The 21,484-nt window shown below is 39.1% G+C and overlaps 1 protein-coding gene across 1 annotated transcript in view; it reads right to left on the reverse strand.

Moving 5' to 3' along the window:
- Positions 1-5,080: 5,080 nt before the first annotated feature.
- The window catches only part of LOC125464571 (carbonic anhydrase 4), a 39,973-nt gene continuing 23,569 nt past the window's right edge, over positions 5,081-21,484 (reverse strand). Inside the window, exons 7-8 of the mRNA XM_048557097.2 lie at positions 13,516-13,679; positions 5,081-9,700 (exon numbers count right to left, since the gene is read on the reverse strand). Coding sequence (XP_048413054.1) covers positions 9,530-9,700; positions 13,516-13,679 — 335 coding nt within the window. The 3' untranslated portion in view covers positions 5,081-9,529. The remainder of the gene's footprint in view (positions 9,701-13,515; positions 13,680-21,484) is intronic.

A 21,484-nucleotide genomic window follows, 5' to 3' on the forward strand; every position in this document is an offset into this window, starting at 1 on the left:
AGTTGCTGTTCCTGCAGCCTTCGGGTGGCATTGTTGTGGCGCTGCAGGAGGCCCATGATGGACCTGTCGTCTGGGGAATGGGAGGGGGAGTGGAGGTGGTTTGCGACTGGGAGGTGCAGTTGTTTGTTGCGGGCCGAGCGGAGGTGTTCTGCGAGGCGGTCCCCAGGCCTCCGCTTGGTTTCCCCAGTGTGGAGGGGGCCGCACCGGGTGCGGTGGATGCAGTATACCACATTGGCAGATGTGCAGGTGTCCATCTTCGGTCCGCCTCCCCCTCTCTCCCTATTTATTCCAGAAGCCTCACCCCATCCCCCTCTCTGATGAAGGGTCTAGGCCCGAAACATCAGCTTTTGTGCTCCTGAGATGCTGCTTGGCCTGCTGTGTTCATCCAGCCTCACCTTTTATTATCCTGGAGAAAGATGAAATGGTTTTTGCTGAGGTTCATACCGAACAGCTCTGCGATGCAGTCTATTCCCCAGGACGCACACTGAATCGAACATCAACTGCACCTGGAGAACCACCAACTTGGTGAAAGATGTTCTTTGGTCTGTCTGAAACATGGTGGTCTTCCAGAGGGAGCAAGGAGTTGACCTCGACCTAATTTTGCAGACTGGCACATCCCAAGGTCCAGGATTAGGTGCTGAGGGACTTGATACAGATAGGCGGCACTGCCACCAAGGCAGAGTGGGAAAAGACCACTGTCTGAGATCTTTGAGCCGAAGTTAAACGGAGGTCCTTTCAGCTATCAGCGCCACCAGCACCACCACCCCCACCCGTAAATGTAGTCATATTCAAATAGGAAATACTTTTGGGTTGTTTGTTGGATAGAGCCAAATTCCAATGTTTGTTTGTTTTTCATTATGCTGCTGTACAGAACTGAAATGCTTCAGTGAACAGGTATGTAGAGATAAACAGATATAGTGTTGAAATAAAAGAAAGAAGTGGCAGGCTTGCATGAGGGACACAGGCCATTGCCTGGGACTGATGAAGCCACAATTCTCCCATTGGGTACTGGTGGCGATGGACTCTCAGAAAGGAGGGTAGTTGAGATATTTTAGACGTCTTTGCCCTTCTTAGCAGCTGCCTACATGCTACCAGCAGATGGCAAATGCCTCGCTTTCTTTGCTTTCATTAACAAGGTGTTAGGATTACTCGACAGCTACATCACCACAAGCTTGTTTGTAAACAAAGGACCTTCCCCTTGTATAAAATAGCTGAAAAAAATTAGTCAGTGCATTCAGAAATGTAATGTCACCATTTAATTTGGAAATATCCAGTTGAACAATTGCAAGCCCACACGTGTAAATCTTTACTCGATCAACAACTTCATCAAACAGTGAAGTAAAAGAACTACACAAAGGCAACAGAGATTGTCACCTCTTTGAAAGTGGGCATCTTGCCTTACAGGTACAATGTGTAAAAGTTTTGATGTCTGCTTTGTGCTCATTCTCTGATGTTTCCCTCAGAACCCCACGATGAATTTGGTAAGTCAGTGCTTGATCAATGACATCACTGGCGCAAGTGGACAGGCAGCTGAAACGTGATCTGCAATAATCGCACCAGTATTTTCATCTACCTCCAGAACTCCCAGACTGTTGGGAACAGTAACGATTCTTGTTGGCATTCCATGAAGTTTGCAGTACTGAAATGTAAATAATTCCAGGAGAAAATCCGAAGAGTGACTTTTCTCCCCCTCCCTTCTCTTTCCAGGAAATTCGTACAACCTACAAATTCAACAATTCAATCATTTACCAAAATGTGAGAGTCAGCAGCATTGTTAGCAACTGGTTACCGCAGCTCAGTGCAAACCTCTCACCTCAAAATCAGGTGGTTGTGGGGTTAAATCAAACTCTAGAGACTTGAGCACATTTCCAGGCGATGTGTTGTACTAAAGAAATGCGCTATCAAAATGCTTATCTTTTCAATGAAAAGTTAAACCTGTTAAACCAGGTACTCTCTGAGGTGACAACAAAGTGTGGAGCTGGATGAACACAGCAGGCCAAGCAGCATCTCAGGAGCACAAAAGCTGACGTTTCGGGCCTAGACCCTTCATCAGAGAGGGGGATGGGGAGAGGGTTCTGAAATAAATAGGGAGAGAGGGCGAGGCGGACCGAAGATGGATAGAGGAGAAGATAGGTGGAGAGGAGAGTATAGGTGGGGAGGTGGGGAGGGGATAGGTCAGTCCGGGGAGGACGGACAGGTCAAAGGAACAGGATGAGATTAGTAGGGAGGAAATGGAGGAGCGACTTGAGGTGGGAGGAGGGGATAGGTGAGAGGAAGACCAGGTTAGGGAGGCGGGGACAAGCTGGGCTGGTTTTGGGATGCAGTTGGGGGAGGGGAGATTTTGAAGCTTGTGAAGTCCACATTGATACCATTGGGCTGCAGAGTTCCCAAGCGGAATATGAGTTGCTGTTCCTGCAACCTACGGGTGGCATCATTATGACACTGCAGGAGGCACAGGATGGACATGTCGTCTAAGGAATAGGAGGGGGAGTTAAAATGGTTCGCGACTTCCCATTATCTCCGATCACAATTTTAGCCTCACTGCAAATCCTCTTTCAGGGATGCCCAACCTGAAGAAGTTACCCTCCTCCCTCTGGACCAAACTCAGGGGCCGCCTCCCCCTCTCTCCCTATTTATTTCAGAATTGTCTCCCCATCCCCCTTTTCTGATGAAGGGTCTAGGCCCGAAACGTCAGCTTTTGTGCTCCTAAGATGGTGCTTGGCCTGCTGTGTTCATCCAGCTCCACACTTTGTTATCTCGGATTCTCCAGCATCGGCAGTTCCCATTATCTCTCTCTGGTGAAATGTATATTCCATAGAATCATAGAATCCTTACAGTGCCATTCGACACCATTCTGCTCATCAAGTCTGCACCAACCCTCCAAAGAGCATTCCACCCTATCCCCTCAACCCTGTATTTACCATAGTTACCATCTAGCTTGCACTACAGTAAATTTAGCACAACCACACCAACTAATCTGCACATTTTTGGACCAATTCCAATTCCACATCCACTGTTTTCTAATAGTTTGTCTCATAGTCTTGACTAGCATTTAATTCTTGAACAGCAACAAAGCTGTTGGTGGAAGTTATGTTTTCTTCCCAGCATGTCGGATGGTTGAAGAGCACAATAGTTTTATTAGCCCCATATATATTGTTAAGTTATCCAACAGTCTCCAGAAAGCCTTGAAGCCATCAGTTCGTGGTATGGTATGCTACGAGGCTGTGCTTTTGTGGTGACCCACTTATTTCAAGGAAATGGGTCTGGATGTTAAAGTTGACAACAAGGTTTGTCAGATTCTTTACACGGGCAGAGCGCTGCTTATCACTGACAACCAATGCAAAGTAGGAAACAAAAGTTACTCCTTGTATCTCTTGCTCTCATTAAAAATTATATGGATTCACTAAACTTTTACGAAAAGTATTAAATGCAGTGTTACTGCAGCTTTAATGAAGTTTTATCGGGTTGTAATTGCATGCTGCTCAATAAACCATACATTATCATATTTTATGTTTTATATTCTTTATTTACTTGTAATAATTGTTTCTTTATGGCCATGTATGTGTGACTATGTTTACAACAGTTACCTTAATTGAATTGTAGCACATCTCTTTAAAGAAAATTCACGGACACATCACAATTATTCTGGAGGTGGAGCAGGGAGAATTTTTGACTGTAAGTGGGGTTGCAAGTTTAAGGTACGATGAAACAGAAAATGTTTGCAAAGAATCATTCAGCCTGAGAGAACAGCTTGTTGACGGAAATCCAACGAATGTTGCAGAGTCTGTCGTTCATAGTGAGGGTTATTTCTTGAGTCTAGGAATAGTTGATAAAGCACAAAACATTGGCAAAATTTATCCTTTTTTTAAAAATGTATGGGTGGACAACTTCACGTCTTGGAGGCTTGTCTAAATTAAGTTGATAATTTTCTCTAATTCCATCTTTTTTATTTAGAATAATCACATGGTTTTTCCTTTAGCTTTGTTTTTTATTGCCGGAATTTTTTTTTCTTCTTCCTTTGAACAAAATATTTATTTACCTGCTACTGTTTCCTTATTATCTACCATAGTCTTCTCTGCATCCATTGTTAGAAGACTCACATCATCCTTCATCACTCTCGAAATATAACACATTTTAAATGTTACCGTGCTAATGCTGCAAGTTTTAGAGTTGCAGGATCACGTTATCAAAGGAATCAAGGCCTGGTGCAGTTGAGAATGAAAAATCCTAGTAATGGAGATAGTCTTGGGATCCTCCTCTCTCAGGGACAGTTTCAAATTTTCAAGGGACTGGTTGTTCGGTTGCAATAAGGTGGGGTTTGTGGGGTTGGGAGGGGCGTGTAGGGAAAATGGTGACTGCTATTGGTGGCCTTTTAAACCTCACGTGGAGATTGTGAAGGGGCCTTAAATAAAAACCGAGAGATCTGCTGTAATGCTGCAAATCAGAGGCAAAAAGAAATTTTTTAAAAAATTGCTGGAAAGCTCAGCAGATGTGCTCACATCTGTGAAGAGAAATCAGAATTAACATTTCAGGTTGAGTGACCCCTTCTCATAACTCCGAGGTTAACTCTGATTTCTCTCCACAGGTGCTGAGCTTTTCCAGCAAATTCTATCTTTGTTAAGAGGTGTGTCCATTCAGGCATCAGTTTCTGCTCCCCGCACAGTGAGCCCAAGCTGCACACTGCTGTCAATTTGCCATGGCACCCAAGTACAATTTGTTGGAGTTGTTCTTAAATCCAATGTGAAGTTTAAATCATAAAAATATGACTCCTGTCCCTAACCTTCTCGCCATGGTTATATTCTCATTCCACCTGCATAGCCAGTAAAATCTGCAATCTACAAATTGCAAGGCAGCAGCAGTCCCCAACATGGGTGAATAAGAGAAAATAATAATGCTACTACCATATTTTAATTACCACTGTTTACTTGGGTAAAAGCATGGACTTTAAAATTGTTAATGAAAAGTAATGTCAGAATTTAGTTATCATTTTGAAATTTGTCTGAAGAGTTAATCTAACTAGTCAAGGGGTCCTGGAATATAGTCCATCTCCTGATACTGAACAAAGGACAAAAAAAAGGAATTAGATTGCACATTTCTTTATTGTTCGATTAAAAAGTCACAAAATGAACTGGAAAAATATCTGGATCCAAAAAAGGTTTACATTTTACAAAATATTTTTTTCATTTACACGTCAATAGCAATATTCCAGTTCACTCAGTACTGCCATGACATATCCATATTGTTAACAAAATTACAAATCTCAGTGAACTTTATTTACACGTTTCCATTAAATACAATTGTAAATGTACAGAACTATTACAGAATTTCGTCACTGCATACAGATTATAAAGAGTCCAATGGTTCGTAACTGCTATTATCTTCCCATGAGCATACAACAAAAGAAATGAGCAACAATATTTTCCTCTAACATTATATTACTAATGCAATCTATGTCTTATAACAAAAATAACTTGGTCAAGTGGAAGCAAACAAAAATACAGCTGCATCTGTTCAAAGGAGCCTTTGTTCAATGGTCTCAACAGTGGGACATCTCTGGTATTCAGCTTTGTTGTCACTTCACTTAAAAGGTAGAATACACAACTATAAAAAGAAACTAACTGTTCACAAATGCATGTCCTCCACCGGTATCAAACATACTGAAACTCTGAATGGATTTACTTGAGGTTATGACACTTTGCAACATTTCGTTGTTCCTATTGCTCTGTGCCTCTTAAGGCCACCTGAAACCACACAGTCAAACTATAGCACTGCACAGCCCGGGGAAAAAAAATATATCCTTCTCCATCCGAGCTGATAGCATTTACATTTATACAGGTGCAGAGAATTATCAACTGCTCAGTGTTACAAAGATTTTGTAAACTAATACTTTAGTCCCATTTTTCCCTCAAATCTAAGTGTATCTTATATGCTCACACAGACATTTTATATACACACTAACAGGAGACAACTTCCTGCCTGTACAAAAATACATATACACTGGCATATATACACACACATTACTAAACTGTTATAACCACTATGGCACCTGAGACTTTTTAGTATTCAATTTTGTTTCAGATTCTAAATCACCAAACTAGTGTTACTGAGGGCAACATTTAATAAATTCTAATGCATAACTAGTACATTAGGACAGTACACTACTCACTTCCATGTTACAATATTCTGCCATCTCTTAGGTCTCTAAGTTCACCATTCACTGCAGATGGTGACAGGACCCTCAGTCTCAGATCTCTGACAACAAAGCTGTGTTATCTAACTGCTGAGGTATGTGTGAGCCTTAGCGTGACCTTCTCACCATTTCTCCCTTCCTCAGAGAATTGGTACGCACAACCTTGCTCAGTGCCTCTCCCCGATGACCTGTCTGAAATGTAAAACTCAGCCCAAGGAAACATAATACAAAGGTCAGCACAGCACTAATATTGCCTGGCTCAAACTATTGGAATGTTAATAAGTTCTGCCAAAGGACAACATAATTAAAAGAAAAACACTGATCTAGGCTGAAATAAGCAAATACAAATAAACAATAGAAGTAGACTGAAAAAAGCAAGCAATTAACAATGGGAAATTGCAATACATTTTGTAGGATTATTAAATTGGTAGTTAACGCTGAATTTCAATTTGTGTGGCTTTCCGAAGAGAGATGAATGTTCTCTCTCAAAGACACGTGATCAATGTCTTTAAAATTTTATAATTAGTTAATTGCAATAATAAAAAAAATTAAGGGTAAAGAAAATCTAGTCAGCCACTATGAGTTCACGTTTTTTTGTTCTGATTCACAGAAGATATTCCTCATTTTTTATAAAATTCTTCACACAAGTGAATTTCTCAAGGACTGTAGTTATACGTTTTTTTCCCCAAGCAAGATAGAGGTATTCTAACCTCTAATTATAAGGTCAGCACCTAGGGATGGAGTGTACCTTCATCTCACAGGATTGCAGTGGCAACTCACCATCTCTCTCTCTCCTACAGGAACTCAAGCTAACATTATGGTTATACAAGGACAGACACTGACATGAAAATAACTCAGGGATCAATTTGCTGGATGGCAGGAGGAAAGGTTGTTATGCATGTCATTTAGAATTGAAGATAGAAATTTTATCAGTGCAGTTTGAAATTCCCAAGCAAATTAGTGATCTTCAAATAGTCTTAATGGCATCATGGTCAGCGCAAACATGATGGGCTGAAGGGCCTGTTCCTGTGCTGTGCCATTCAATGGAACCATTAAGTTATAAAGTGATTGTATGAAACATGGCACTAATATCCAAAATAAAAAAGAAAAAAACTGCAGATGCCAAAAATCTGAAGCAAAAAGAGAAAGTGCTGGAGAATCTCAGCAGGTCTGGCAGCATCTGTAAAGAGAAAAACCAATTTTTTCCTCTAAGGGTCACTGGACTGAAAACAGTATCGCTCTTCACAGATGAGTTTCTCCAGCTCTCTGTTTGTCTTATGGCACCAACATGCTCTCTCTAATTACTGTAAACATCTGCTTTATTTAATTGGAGCTCTACAGCAAAACATCACATACACTTCTGTATATAATCCCTGAAGCCGTCCCTGAATCCTGTGTAAAATTGAGACTGGATTCTTCATAAAATTGTATAAGTGCCCTTAACTTACTCCTTAAATTTGAATTTTGGATATTTGATTGTATTGTAAGATAACACTGATGCTTTTTTCACCAGGAATTGAAAGTGCGCTGCTGTTAGTAATTAACACACTACTGCAATGATATGAATTTCCTTCCCAACTTTAATAGTGTTAACCTGTTTATTTTAGCTACCTTGCTGCTAATACTGCAGTATGATTTCAAGTACTTCAGCACACTTAGGAGAAATTTCAGTTTTTCACAGGGCGATTTGCTCACACATTTGAGTCAGTTTGGAGCTCCATACGATTTACCAGCTGACAACTAGGCAATGCTCCAGATGTATGTTTTGGAGTAGTTATAAAAGGAATCTATTCAGAGATGTGCCAGCTAAAATAATTGTGCACATGGTTAGGTATTAGCTGATTATTTTTAGTTAATAGTGTTTTTAAACATCAATTTCACATGTATTATCAAGTAAAATAACTGCAACCAAACCTCATTCATTCTGATAGGATTTAACTGCAAAGTGAGTTTTTGTACAAATTCAAGTCATTTACCTGATCCTCCAATATGTCTATGTTAACATCAATACAATGAACATAAACTGCTTAAAGCCTGATTAAACATGTAATGAAATAAATCAGGCCTATTTTGAAAAGAAACCTCAGGAAAGCAATTCAAGAAACTTTTGATTTAAACAAATTCTTAATATGTCAAAATGAAGCTATCAACATTTGAAATGGCAGATAAAAGGTGAGGTGGAATCTGAACACAGCCCATTCCATCATGGTATATTTGTTAGACTGTAATTTTATACATAATACCGGAAAATCAGGGGTAGTGGCAGTTAAAATTCACCCAGTGATTAGCCACAATGTTCCACCTCGATCTCATCTTCAGTTTAAACCAGATCTCCTGATTCAGTGGCAAGACAGGGTCCAATGCCATCAGCAGGCATTAATTGCAATTCTAATTCTAACCAGGTTGCAACAGCTTGCTATGTTGAAAAAAGAACAGTCCTTATCTCCCTTCTGAATCATTTGCCAATATTTGAAATCATTCTTTGTAAAAGAAAATCCACATAATTTGAATATCTTTATTAAATCTCCCCTTAACATTCTCTGTGCTGAGGTGAATCCCAGCTTCTTCAGCCTCCTTACATAAATGAGTACTTCAGCCTTTGTATAATTCTAGCATGTCTCCTTTGTACCCCGTCTGCATGGCCTTATCAAAATCTTTTCCACGGGGCAGTGGCTAAAACCACTTTGCCCTCTTCTCGCCACGCATGGGTGGGAACCTAATTAAAAATGAATGGCGCTTAAAATCACTCCTCCCACTGCCATTATCTTTATGTTTATAGCCATTAAATGCCGCTAGTTAGACCCGGGAGAAAGCTGCTTAGGATGCAAGAGACAGGCCTACAAGTGCTTCCTGTTTGAGGAATCAGCCATTTATTCTGTTTTTGGTAGGCTGCGGTTGCAAGTTCAAGTGCTTCCATTTTCTTTCATTTGTAACATTTTAATCTATTATTATTAAAAAGCACAGCCCAGTATCATATGACGTGTGAAAACTGAACTTCTGTTATGAAGCACAATCCTTAACTGATTCAAACCATGTTCTAAAGAGATTTCTTCTTGAAACAATCTATACTGTACCAGTGCACAAGTACACTTAAAATAATACACTATTACAGGAATACCACCCATTTGCTAAGTGCACTGGTAGATCAAAGTGATAACAGGACAGTCTTTGTTTTGTTCATTTCGTTCCAGAACTTATCAAATGAGAAGAAGAATGTCAATTATTATTAATTAGTACAGACTGAGATAGTTACAACACTGGAATTTCCCTTTATAGCTGCTGGACAGAAGAAAATCTGCTTCACTTGTGACAATGGGATCTAAAGGTTGCTCACTTGAATCACATAGATGTCAAGACTGCAAGTATTACTGACAGCCATGCCACATTGAAAAGTCTCACAGCTGAATCGGAAACATAGACCGGGCGACCATTTAGTTTTTGAACAGGCCTGAAGTTTAAAGTCATAGGTTGTGAATCGTCGAAGAAAAGTCTGTTGGAAAATTCATCAAGCTGAAACAATAAATAAAACGATAAGTTTACAAATGGCAATATTTTTTAATCCAATGTATCATTTCTGTAGAATATTTTCAATAACAAAATAATGCAGCAACAATGTATTGTTGCATGGTTTAGTTTCAAACTCATGAATGTAAAGGCAATAAAATATGGATAAGGAATGTAAAATACAGCCTTCAATAAAAGACCTGACCGGAGTCAAACAAGTGCTTAAAACACAATTTATCAACAAATAAAATGTGGAGAGATTGGCTAACAGTGCATTCAATAATGGTGAAAAATGAACAATGTTGGATTGGCTGGGTATTATACTTTGCAATGCTAGTGAACAATCAGTCTGTACGTGTGTATAAAGGGGCACTGGTTTGACGCTGTCCACTTCACATTGCTGTTGAAGCTGAAACCTTGGATGAATGATTATTCAATTGACACAAATCATATCTGGTAGAGTGATTTGCATTTTTATGCCAATGTCTTGTTCACATGATTATTCCTCTGATTTTTCACTAAACAAACAGAGTGGCTGTGAATGGAAAGCATCTCTAATTGAAAGCCCAATCAAACACCAACTGAGGCAGGACAGGTAGTCAGTTTTCCTTCCTGCCTGAAGATGAAACACAAAACAACAGTATTGCAGAGAAACTGTACCAAATTTCAAACATTCATTAGCTGTGGCTCTGAGGCAGTTAGAACATGAATAAACTTCCTGAGGAAGTGGTGGGTGTGGGCACAATTACAACATTTAAAAGACATTTGGATGGATACATGAATAAGAAAAGTTGAGGGATGTGGGCCAGGAGCAGGCAGGTGAGACTAGTTTAGTTTGGGAGTATGTTCAGCACAGGATGGTTGGACCAAAGGGTCTGTTTCCGTGCTGTATGACTATGACTCTTAAATCCATTTGCCTGATTAAGTCAGTCAGAAGTCACATGACACCAGGTTATAGTCCAACAGGTTTATTTGACGAAGGAGCTACGCTCCAAACCCGAGATTTTCAAATAAACTTGTGGGACTAAGGCTTTGGATTAGATCTGTAGCTCGGGTTGTGGGCGTTGACGTTGGTTGGCTCGCCGAGCTCGTTTGTTGTTCTGCAGACATTTCATTATTGTGCTTGGTAACATCCTCAGATGTTGCACTAAAGGATGTTACCCAGCATGGTAAGAAAACGTCTACAGAACAACAAAACAGCTCAGCGAGCCAAGCAACCTCAACTGTTGGACTATAATCTGGTGTCGTGTGATTTCTGACTTTATCTACCCCAATCCAACACTGGCGCCTCCACATCCTGATGAAGTAGGCATTGAAAAGTGCTAGAAAATGTTTTATAGATTTCAAACAATTTTTCTTTCATTGGTAAATACTTAATTACAGCAGAACAGAATTATTTTGTATTATGTGCGCTCACATAATGCGCTTGCAGTGACTCAAACATTAGCTTGATCAAATAGATACTTGTTATGACATCTCTGAAACAGATGTTGGAAGCCTTCTGATCTAGAGATAGGAATACTATCATTGCACCACCTTGAACAAGTCAATATTTTCTTAACGACCTGTTTAGAGGTATTACAACAAACCTCTGAAGCAGGTGGAACTTGGCCATTTGAGCCAGAGGTAGGAACTCTATCACTGAATCACAAGAACTCAAAAAGGGAACACTCAGCTATTTTTAAATCAAACTGTTCAAATGTGGTATAAAAACACACCTCTAGACCGCTGTCCACATCTGCAAAATTGGCTTCATGTGAGAATCTGCTTAGCTCCACTCATTACCTGGAACAATGTGTTTGGTGCTGGTGCCACAAAAGCAGAATTTTGTTTTCCACAGGCAAGGGAAGAACCTTGAAAATATTTTGTGGAAACCCAGTGGCACCTAGCCCACTACTTCAAAGCATTCAGAGTTAAGGCTGGGCCCTTGTAAAACTTTAAGCCCAGTTCTGCTCCAAAAAGGTGTAATATCAGCTCTGAACAGGTCAATTAGGAAGAAATAACAAAGTGACATAACAAGTATTCTGGAGTTTTCCCACCCATCTTTTGCATAAAGAATTTAAAAAAAACTTGATATTACGGTGAGAGAATGTAAGCATTACAGATTCCAAACACAACAAAAAGAAGAATGTCAATTTCAGGTGCTGCAAAGTTCACTATTGTTCATTGTTATTTCATGCCATTGCTATCTCCAGACACAACCTACCCCAATTCCTGGCTGGTCTCCCACGTTCCACATTCAATAAACCTCAGCTTATATAAAAGGTCTGCTGACAATATCCAAACACACACCATGCCCTGTTCACATACTCTCAATGCCTGCATTCACTAACTTGCTTTGGCTCCTGGTCTGGCAGAGTCAGTATAAAAATCATGTATTCAAATTGCTCTACATCTCTAAACTCCAATGTTACAATAAATTTTCTTAAACGTTGGCCACTTGTGCACCTTAAATTTTCATCATTCTACTGGAATGTGTATCTTTCAGCTGGCCAGGCCTTAAGCTTTGAAATTCTGTCCCCAAACACTTTGCACACCTCCAATGCCTTTAAGTTGCAATTTTAAACCTATTGCATTCACCAAGCTTTTGGTCACATATTCCAGCATCTCTTTGCGGCAGAGCGTCAAACATTGTCCCATAACATTCCTGTGATGCGCCTTTGGATATCTACACATTAAATGAGATATATAAATGCAAGCTGTTGTCACTAGAAGTCTTTAGCCTTGATTACTGACAAGGTTCCTAATTGAGGAACTTTAGCTGCAAATAGTCATACCTACTGAGACTGATTATGCAATCTGCTCAGATGAAAGGCTGGTAACAGACAGAGCTTAACTTTTTATTAACCTATTAATATAAATTCACAGGCCATTTGTGGGCTACAGGAAGACAGACAGACAGATATACTGTTACATGCATAGAGTTCTGCACCACAAATAAGAGCTATTTAGTGATACATTATATGCACTGAGCTTAAAACTGCATTGGAAATTTGATGGCATTGAAATGTCCGTTGCTATTTGTCATTGTGAAAAGGTAGGGTCAAGACTAAAGCATGATAAATAATTGGGCTAGGTGCCACTGGGTTTCCACAAAATATTTTCAAGGTTCTTCCCTTGCCTGTGGAAAACAAAATTCCGCTTTTGTGGCACCAGCAACAAACACATTGTTCCAGGTAATGAGTGGAGCTAAGCAGATTCTCACTTGAGTCCAGCAATCGTTACCTCATCCATAGGACTCAACATTAGTTCCATTCCAGGCTAATGAGTTTGAAAAATGAGCCACTCTGTTGAGGAAGCTTCTTTTTCAATTTCACAATGCCCAAAAATGTAGTTTTTATATGTGGTTACCTTTGCAATGCAAGGCAGGTCAATTTGCATACAGCAATGCAATAATGAGCAGATAAAGTATTTTTGTTTAGTTGGGGGATAAATATTGGCCTGGACCCTAGAATGAGCTCTCTTGTTCTTCTTAGAAACACAACCTGCAACATCTGTTCAAGCGTGCGTGTGGGTCTCAGTCTAATGTATGATTTGAAAATTGTCACCTCAACTGCTGCAACATTCCCTCAGTATTATTCTGAAATTCCTATTGGATTTTGTGTTCAATTCTTTGAAGTCTTCCTTAGACTATATGCTTAGAAACTATGTGCAATGAATTTGAGTAATCTCAAACAAGTCCATTTTTCCACAGCATAAACCTGCTCCCTTATACAGGTTGAAAGTGCAGGAAAAGAAAGCAGATTTTTTTCTAAAGTTAGTCCTAGCAATAGCTTAGTCTCTAGTGTACGAGATCAACTTCTTTCACACGTAATCTTTACCTGGGCCTTATTGATAGGAATGGGCTCTGGAAATACTATCCAGATTACTGACTCCTGACATGCAGGTGTAGTCAATGAGCCATGGTAGCAGTAGTATTTCTTAAGCTTCTCATGGTCCGGAATAATTCTATTCAGTGCAAATGGCTTTAACGAACTTGTGTTACCTAAAAAGGTGAGGAGGAATAAACAGCTTCAGCATTACCTAAAGAGAATTGATATTCAAATACATTCTGTGGATTACAGCCTTAACAACATTCAAAAATTAGAGCTTGAATACAAAGTGGTTTATATTAAAATTCTTTTGATCACTATTTTAACAAAACTGTTTCACTTACTGCTTTAATGGGTTAATAATTTCACCTATAGGAGGGAAAAAGAAGTTTGCTATGAACATGCTGAGAGTCATTTCCATAAAACATAATTTCAACACCATGATTTTAAGTTGCTGTGTAATGTAAACTGGGAGGCTCATTTTCACCTCAAAAGTTCTTAGGTTTTGTGCAACCAAGAGACTTAGCTGCTACTCTACGAGACACCTGCCCAATACTTCTATCATGCACTCTGATCGAGCTGAATTAAAGTGCCAGTGTGTTTGCAGAACAAGGTCAGCATATGTGAATGTTTGCAAAACAAGACATTCAGAAAGAACAAACTGTGTAAACAGCTAACAGATCTGAGGAGGTTGAACCAATGATTAAGAGTTGCAAACAAAAACCAACTTGACAAAGCTGGTGTGCTTGGAGCTTTGGTACGACTTTAGGGTCAGATTCCAAGAATTGCTGTAGGCCAAAGCGCCTCTCTCACTCCACCTACTAACTGATTACAGACCAGAATCACTGGAGTGTTCTGGCTGCAGTTGTAAAGTTGCTAAAGTCCCTTAAGAACAATGGGCTGCTTTCTCATTTTAGTGGCAGTGGTTTAACCTTAGGGTCACCACATTTCAGGTGAGAGGGACAGAGAGACAGAATCCTTCATGGTAACCTCAGCTGGAGCAAGAGTTGAACTCATGCTGTTGGTGTCACTGCATCACAAATTAGACGTCCACCTAATATGTCGATCAGAGTGCATGATAGAAGTATTGGGCAGGTGTCTCGTAGAGATGTCGTAGCTGTCCACCTAAATGATTTAATGGCATAGTGCTAAATGTTATTAGGCTAGCAACCCAGATACTCAGTCTGACACTCTGAGGGCAAGGATTCAGATTACATCATAGAAACTTGTCTAATTTAAATCCAGTGAAGTATGGAGTTTAAAGCTAGTCCTATTAACAGTAACCATGCAATCATTTTAAAAACTTACTGTTCGGTAATGCCTTTTTGGAAAGGAAATTTGACATCCTTACCATGTCTGGCATACTTGTGATTCTAGTCACAGCAATGTGGTTCCCTCTATGTTCTAGCTCACTCAGTTCAAAGCTAATTAAAGATATGTAAAAAAAAATGTTAGACTCAACGTCCACATCCCATTAAAAAGAAATCTGGGTTTTCTGAATGCTCAGAATCCTGGTGGCTAAAGGTTGTAGAAATTGCTTCATGAGACAGTTAAGAACTTTTAGTAGCACTTAGCATAGCCAGAAGAGACCCAACATCAGCTGGTTTTCACTACAACCTCTGGAGGAGCTAAAACCCATCAGACTACAACTAGAATCAAAGATAAAACACTAAACATCAGATTGCCACACCCATCCCAGATACCCACCACCACTCTCTAAACGTCCCCTCCTAAGTGTTCCTCACCTGACTGGAGGTGAAGGCTCAGACTGACTCCTGGGTAATAAACTTGCCTTTTAAAAAAATGACATACTGTCCATTAAAATTCCATCAAATGATTCCCAGCCAAAATACAGCTGTTCACAAGACCTGCCAAAGGTAAATTACCTGACAGTCTGCAGCAAGTGACAGAAAAACAGAGTCAACATATTTGAGTAAGTACAGTGCTGTTACTTTAGCAGGCTTCTAGGATTTCAGATAAAATACAGGCAGGATGTGCCTTTGAAATTAAGATGCCTTCCCAGCACTTCAGCTCTGCTAATAAAACTATTTCAGGGCAAAATGATACCAGGGAGTCCAGTAGTGAGAAACTGCTGCAAATTTCAATACTTGGATTTTTCTCTTGCATTGCCTTTTTTTTGATAAGCAGAAGGGAGGAGAAAGAAGAAAGAAGTTCTTCTTCTCTTCAAAGGTAAAAATATTTTCCCCTGCATTGCTCTCCCCCTTCTCTAAAATTGCTCACTGCTGCATTTTATAAAATCAACAGCCAGACTGTATCAAAGGCTAAGGTATCAAAAGTGAACACCTAGACTGGTTGACAACTATTTTTGGATAAAAGATTTTTGAGATTGAATAACCTTGAAAAATGGGAGCATAAGAGAGTCATGGCAAAGAAAAAGAGCAGCATGGATAAATTTTTTAAAGAATAGTTTCCAATTTAATAATGAATGTTAGAAATAAAAGCGGGAAATGCTAAAATACACAGCAGACAGAGTGTGTGGGTAGAGAAACAGTTTCAGACCAATGACTAACTGATCAAATTGAAACATTGGGCAAAATTTAATCCAGGCATGAAAGATTTCATCCACCAGCTGCACAGCCAGACAGAATCTTGCATCATCTGCAAGGCTCAACGTATTAAATTTCAGCCAGGCATGAATCTATCCAGCAGCAGCTTTGCTTTTTTGTCCATGACAGTATTAATTTCTCATTCTGCTTTCCAGCATTTTTATTACAGATTTCCTGAAATGTTTTACTTGGGAATACTTGTGTGCTGAAGAGAAGGATTTATTTAGAATTTTGAACACTTCCTCAAATAAAAAGCGAGTGCAAGCTCACAATTGTTCTTTTGATAAGGTGTGAGCTGACCACCCAGAGGTTCCCAAGTTTGATTCTCTATCTTAACTTTGTCTAAACTTGTGGGTTTCCCTTGGGGCACCACAGAGCTAGTTTCTCAATTGTACTGAAGAAAGAATGATTGGACTAAAATCCAAGCAGTTGAGGGAGACAAAAGACAAAATCAACAAACATGCCCCAAGCAATAGCAAAGAAAGTGAAGGTTTGGTAGGGATGGCACCAGTTACATGGTACTAGCCTAGAATGTTGTAGGAAATGACAGAAATTTTAGAAAAAGCTTAAATGCTTTTTAAGGCTCCACAAGTGTATCCTATGGAGCAGTCCTGCTTGCTGTGTCTGTTTGTAGGTTGCTGCGTGGTTATTAGTATGAAATTAACCAAAAGGATTTTTTTTTGCGTGATTGATGTTGCTGTACTTGAATTTGTGACTTTATTGACTTGAGTTAAAACCTTTGGCAAAGTTTACTGATCAAAGTTCAGTAGTGGTTCCTGTCACAATTTTCAAAAGGACAAAAGAAATTTGTTTTTAATACTGAAGTTTTGAACTGGGAAACAAACATAGGTCTGCATTCTGACAAACAGTCACAGGGCTCCCTTTACAGATGCTGCCAGATCTGTTGTGTTTCTCCAGCACTCCCTGGTCAGAGACTGTGGGTGATCTAAACTCAAAGAAGGAGAAATTGAACAAAGTGATATTGACCAAACAACTATACACTGATTTGGAGATACTTTCAGGGTGATTTTAAAAACTAAAGCACAATGGAGGACAAAGCCCCAGTTTTATTTTAAATATAAAGGGTAAATCTGAATCCTTGAAGGATAAAATGTGTTTGGGATAGCACGGTGATTTTGTGGTTAGCACTGCTGTTTCACCACGCAAGGAATCCGGGTTCAATTCCATCCTCGGCAACTGTGTGAAATTTGTGCATTCTCCTCGTGTCCGCATGGGTTTCCACTGGGAGTTCTGGTTTCCTTCCAAAGTCCAAAGATGTGCAAGTTAGGTGGATTGGCCATGCTAAATTACCCATAGTGTTTTTGGATATGTAGGTCAGTTGCACTAGCCATGGGAAATGCAGGGTTACAGGTAGAAGGTGAAGGGATGGCTGAGTGGAATGTTCGTTGGAGGTTTGGTGTGGACTTGTTGGGCTAAATGGCCTGTTATCACACTATGGGGATTCTATATTTTAAAAAATCCAAATTTTAACCACAGAAACATTTGCATCAAATTAAAATAGGCACTATTCAAATGTGATGAATTCAAGAATTTGGAACATATCCCAAAGGAGAATGGAGAATTCAGATTTTTTTTGTTCAGATCAAAGATATAACTATCAATTGAAAAATGAGGCTTTTATAGATGTGGTATGTCTGGACAACCAGAAGGCATTTGATAAGGTGCCACAAGTAAGGTAATACAGAAGGGAACATCACACAGGATCAGGAGTAAGTATTAGCTTGGACTGGCGAACCAACAGAAAGCATGGAGTCAGGAAAAAATAGGTATTTTTCTGGTTTGGCAAGATGTAACTAATGGGCTGCCACAGGAGTCAGTACTCATGCTCCAACTATTTTATTCTTTATTAGATGAACTGGACGTAGGTGTAGAGGTTTTCCAGCCTCATGTGCAGAGGACGCTAAAATAAGTGGGAAAGTACGTTCAAAGAAATGAATAAAAACGAGTGCATATGGATAGGTTAGGTGCTTGGGCCAAAATTTGTCACTTGATGTTTAACTTGGATAAGCATGAGGTTATCAATTTTTGGTTGGAAGAATAGAAAGGCAACTTATCCAAATGGGGAAAAAGTGGGGTACTTCAGTGCAGACATATCTGGATCTCCTTGTGCATGAATTGTAGAAAACCATTTTTCGGTTACAGCAGGTAATAAGGAAAGCAAAAAAAAAATTTGGCATTTATTGCTGAAGGAATAGAGTATAAGAGTAGTGAAGTGCATCTGCAACTGTTCAAGACATTTACTGAGACCATGCATGGAGTATTGTGTACAATTTTGCCCCCTTATTTAAGGAGAGGTGCCATTTCATTGGTAGTAGTACTGAGATTCACTCAATTGATTCCAAAGATGAGGGGTGTGACTAATGAAGAGAGATTAACAGTTTAGCATATACTCTTCAGAATTTAGAAGAATGAGAATAGATATTATTTGAGGTATGTAATGTGCTAAAGGGGATTGACAAAGTAAATCTAGAAAGGATGTTTCCCCATATATGGCAATTCTGGAATGAGGGGTCATAGTTTTAGAATAAAGAGTTGCAGACTTAAAACAGATGAGGAGGAAACATTTCTCTCAAAGGGTGGCGACCCTGTGGAATTCTAGGACTAGAACTAGAGGGCATCATCTCAAAAATAAGGGGAAGCAGATGTAGGACTGAGATCAGGAGGAACTTCTTCACCCAAAGGGTTGTGAATCTGTGGAATTCCCTGCCCAGTGAAGCAGTTGAAGCTACCTCACTGAATGTTTTTAAAGGTAAGGCTAGATAAATTTATGAACAGTAAAGGAATTAAGGGTTATGGTGAGTGGGCGGGTAAGTGGAGCCGAGTTTCAAAAAGATCAGCCATGATCTTATTAATGGCAGGGCAGGCTCGAGAGGCCAGACGGCCCACTCCTGCTCCTAGTTCCTATGTTCTTAATTCACTGCCCAAGTATGTGGTGGATGCCAGAACATGGAGTAAATTTAAAGAGGCGATAGATTTTAATTTATCACACATTAAAGGATTACGAAGAACAGGCAGGAAAGTGGAGTCGAAGCTGAGAGGAGATCGGCTATGATCGTATTGAATGGTGGAGCAGATTTGAGGGTCTAAATGGCCTATTCCTGCTCCTGATACATTCTTATGGCTGAAGGACAATGTGGTAGAATTCGGTCTCTTTAAGAGTTATATGGCTGTCAATTGTTTTTAAGATTTAAATTTTTGTCTAATGTTTGAATGATTTTATTCATTTTTTCTTTAAATTGCTTCAAAAGATACATTTAGAAAAGAAGACTTTAGAATCCATAAGTTGGTTCTATTTGTTTCTTTGTAAAGCATATATTTTGTTAGTTAGACTAGAATCAAATGAATGTTCAGAGATGAAATTGGAAAATTCCAAGAAGAAGTATGTGTAATGAGATTTTGCATGGATCTTGCCTTCCCAAACACATGGGAATTTTATTCCTGGCATAAATTCTCACAATAGGATAGTGTCCAATTTTGGACACTATCAATTGGAACTTGAATACTTTCAAGCTGTTTGTTTTGTGGTAAAAAGTGTTTAATTTGACAAAAAAAAATTTTAAACAGGAATAAACGATAATGTGGGAATTAAGGGATTTTATTTTACAAGGCCTGGCGAACAGAAACATATGGATGTTTTAGTCCCACCCTTCTTAAGCAGCTTCAGAAGTTGAGATGAGATTACCATACTTCAGTTTGTTGAATGAATATTTTTATGCTTTTGATGAAAGTTCAAGTTTTAAATTGACAAGACATTTTGCAGCCAAACACCTAATGAATTTGCCTTTGAGACAAATAGGTCTTATTTTCTTTGCATGGGCAATCTGGACAACAAGCAACCCCACCAAGGACAGCTTGAAGAAAATGATTTACACTCAGTATTATGATAGCGTAACCTTCAGTTGAAATTTTTTTAAGAAGAGAGTATATTTTAGCACATTAAGAGATAATAGGAGCTGCAGATGCTGGAGAATCCGAGATAATAAAGTGTAGAGCTGAATGAACACAGCAGGCCAAGTAGCATCTTCGGAGCAGGAAAGCTGATGTTTCAGGCCTAGACCATTCATCAGGAATGAGGGGTCTAGGCCTGAAGCGACAGCTTTTCTGCTCCTAGGATGCTGCTGGGCCTGCTGTGTTCATTCAGCTCTACACTTTGTTATATTAGCACATTAAGATTTGTCACAACTTGTTACGTTTCAAGATTTAAAGGTATTTGTAAACTAGTTATAGTCAACTCATTCCTACAGCTTTATGATAACTTTACTTTTCTGTTACAACTACAGATGTCAATTTTTAAAGCATGCCTGTGGTTCATGGTGAAATGCATGATTTAAATTGCGACAAGTCACACTTAAAAAGGGACAATGAATTTGAGTTTAAGGGTATAGGTGGAATTTTTAAATTTTGTGGGAAAAGTTTAAAAAAGCAAATTCTAGTGGCTCCAAGAAGAATTTTCATGCTCTGAAAAGAGGTAAATTAACATTGTTAGGTTAGAATATTGTTGTTTAAATTCGAGACAAGATTTTAGGAATCAACATGTTGTGAGAATACTACTATAAAGTTAATGGATTACCTTGTCAAATGTTAAAAGACAAGATCAAGACAAACATGTTGTTTTAATTTTATGTACTCAATTATATGGTTCAGTTAACTCAGTTGGCTAGACTGTCAGGTGAGTGATGCTAACAGCATAGGTTCAATTCCTGCACTAGCTAAAGAGGACCATGAAGGACATTCCTCTTTCCTTGCCTGAGGTGTGGTAGCCCTCAGGTTAAGCCCTCACAGAAGTAATGAGGGATATGGTTGAATGAGGTGATATGCAGTGACATTCTCATAAGTCATATTGGATTTTATCATCCCTGTTTATCCGGTATTATGGAATGGAGACAGAGTCCTCCTTTCAAAAGAAAAAATCGTGTAGATCACAACTCTTGATAATTTAACAAATTGGGAGCTCATGAATTAGAGAAAAAATGAGAGGGTCAACAAAAATGATGTGGTATTGAAGGAGTTTCTTTCTGGTATCAATGTGTAAAGGTGGGTTAAGAGTTAGTCGGGTAATGAGGAAAAAAAAAATCAGGCTTCCATTTAAAACCAGTTTAGATCCAAATAACTAAGAAAAAGATAAAAGACAGAATGATTATGCAAGGGATCGGTGAACGCTGGAATTAAATGAAATCTTGAGACATGGAAATTGTGGGATACTTTGTTTAAAATAAAAGCTGCTAAAACTTGAGAAAAATTTCTCTTTGTAGAATATCTGTGAGACAAAGTCATAGAAAATTATGAAGATGAGGAAAAAAAAAATCTAATTAAAGCTGACCTAGGTGGGCGCTGAATGTTTCGACTGTTAAGGGAAATTTATTGGCAAGCAAGCTCAAAGTCATATAGTT

The sequence above is a fragment of the Stegostoma tigrinum genome, chromosome 27, assembly GCF_030684315.1.
Source record: "Stegostoma tigrinum isolate sSteTig4 chromosome 27, sSteTig4.hap1, whole genome shotgun sequence".
NCBI classification, from domain to species: Eukaryota; Metazoa; Chordata; class Chondrichthyes; order Orectolobiformes; family Stegostomatidae; genus Stegostoma; species Stegostoma tigrinum.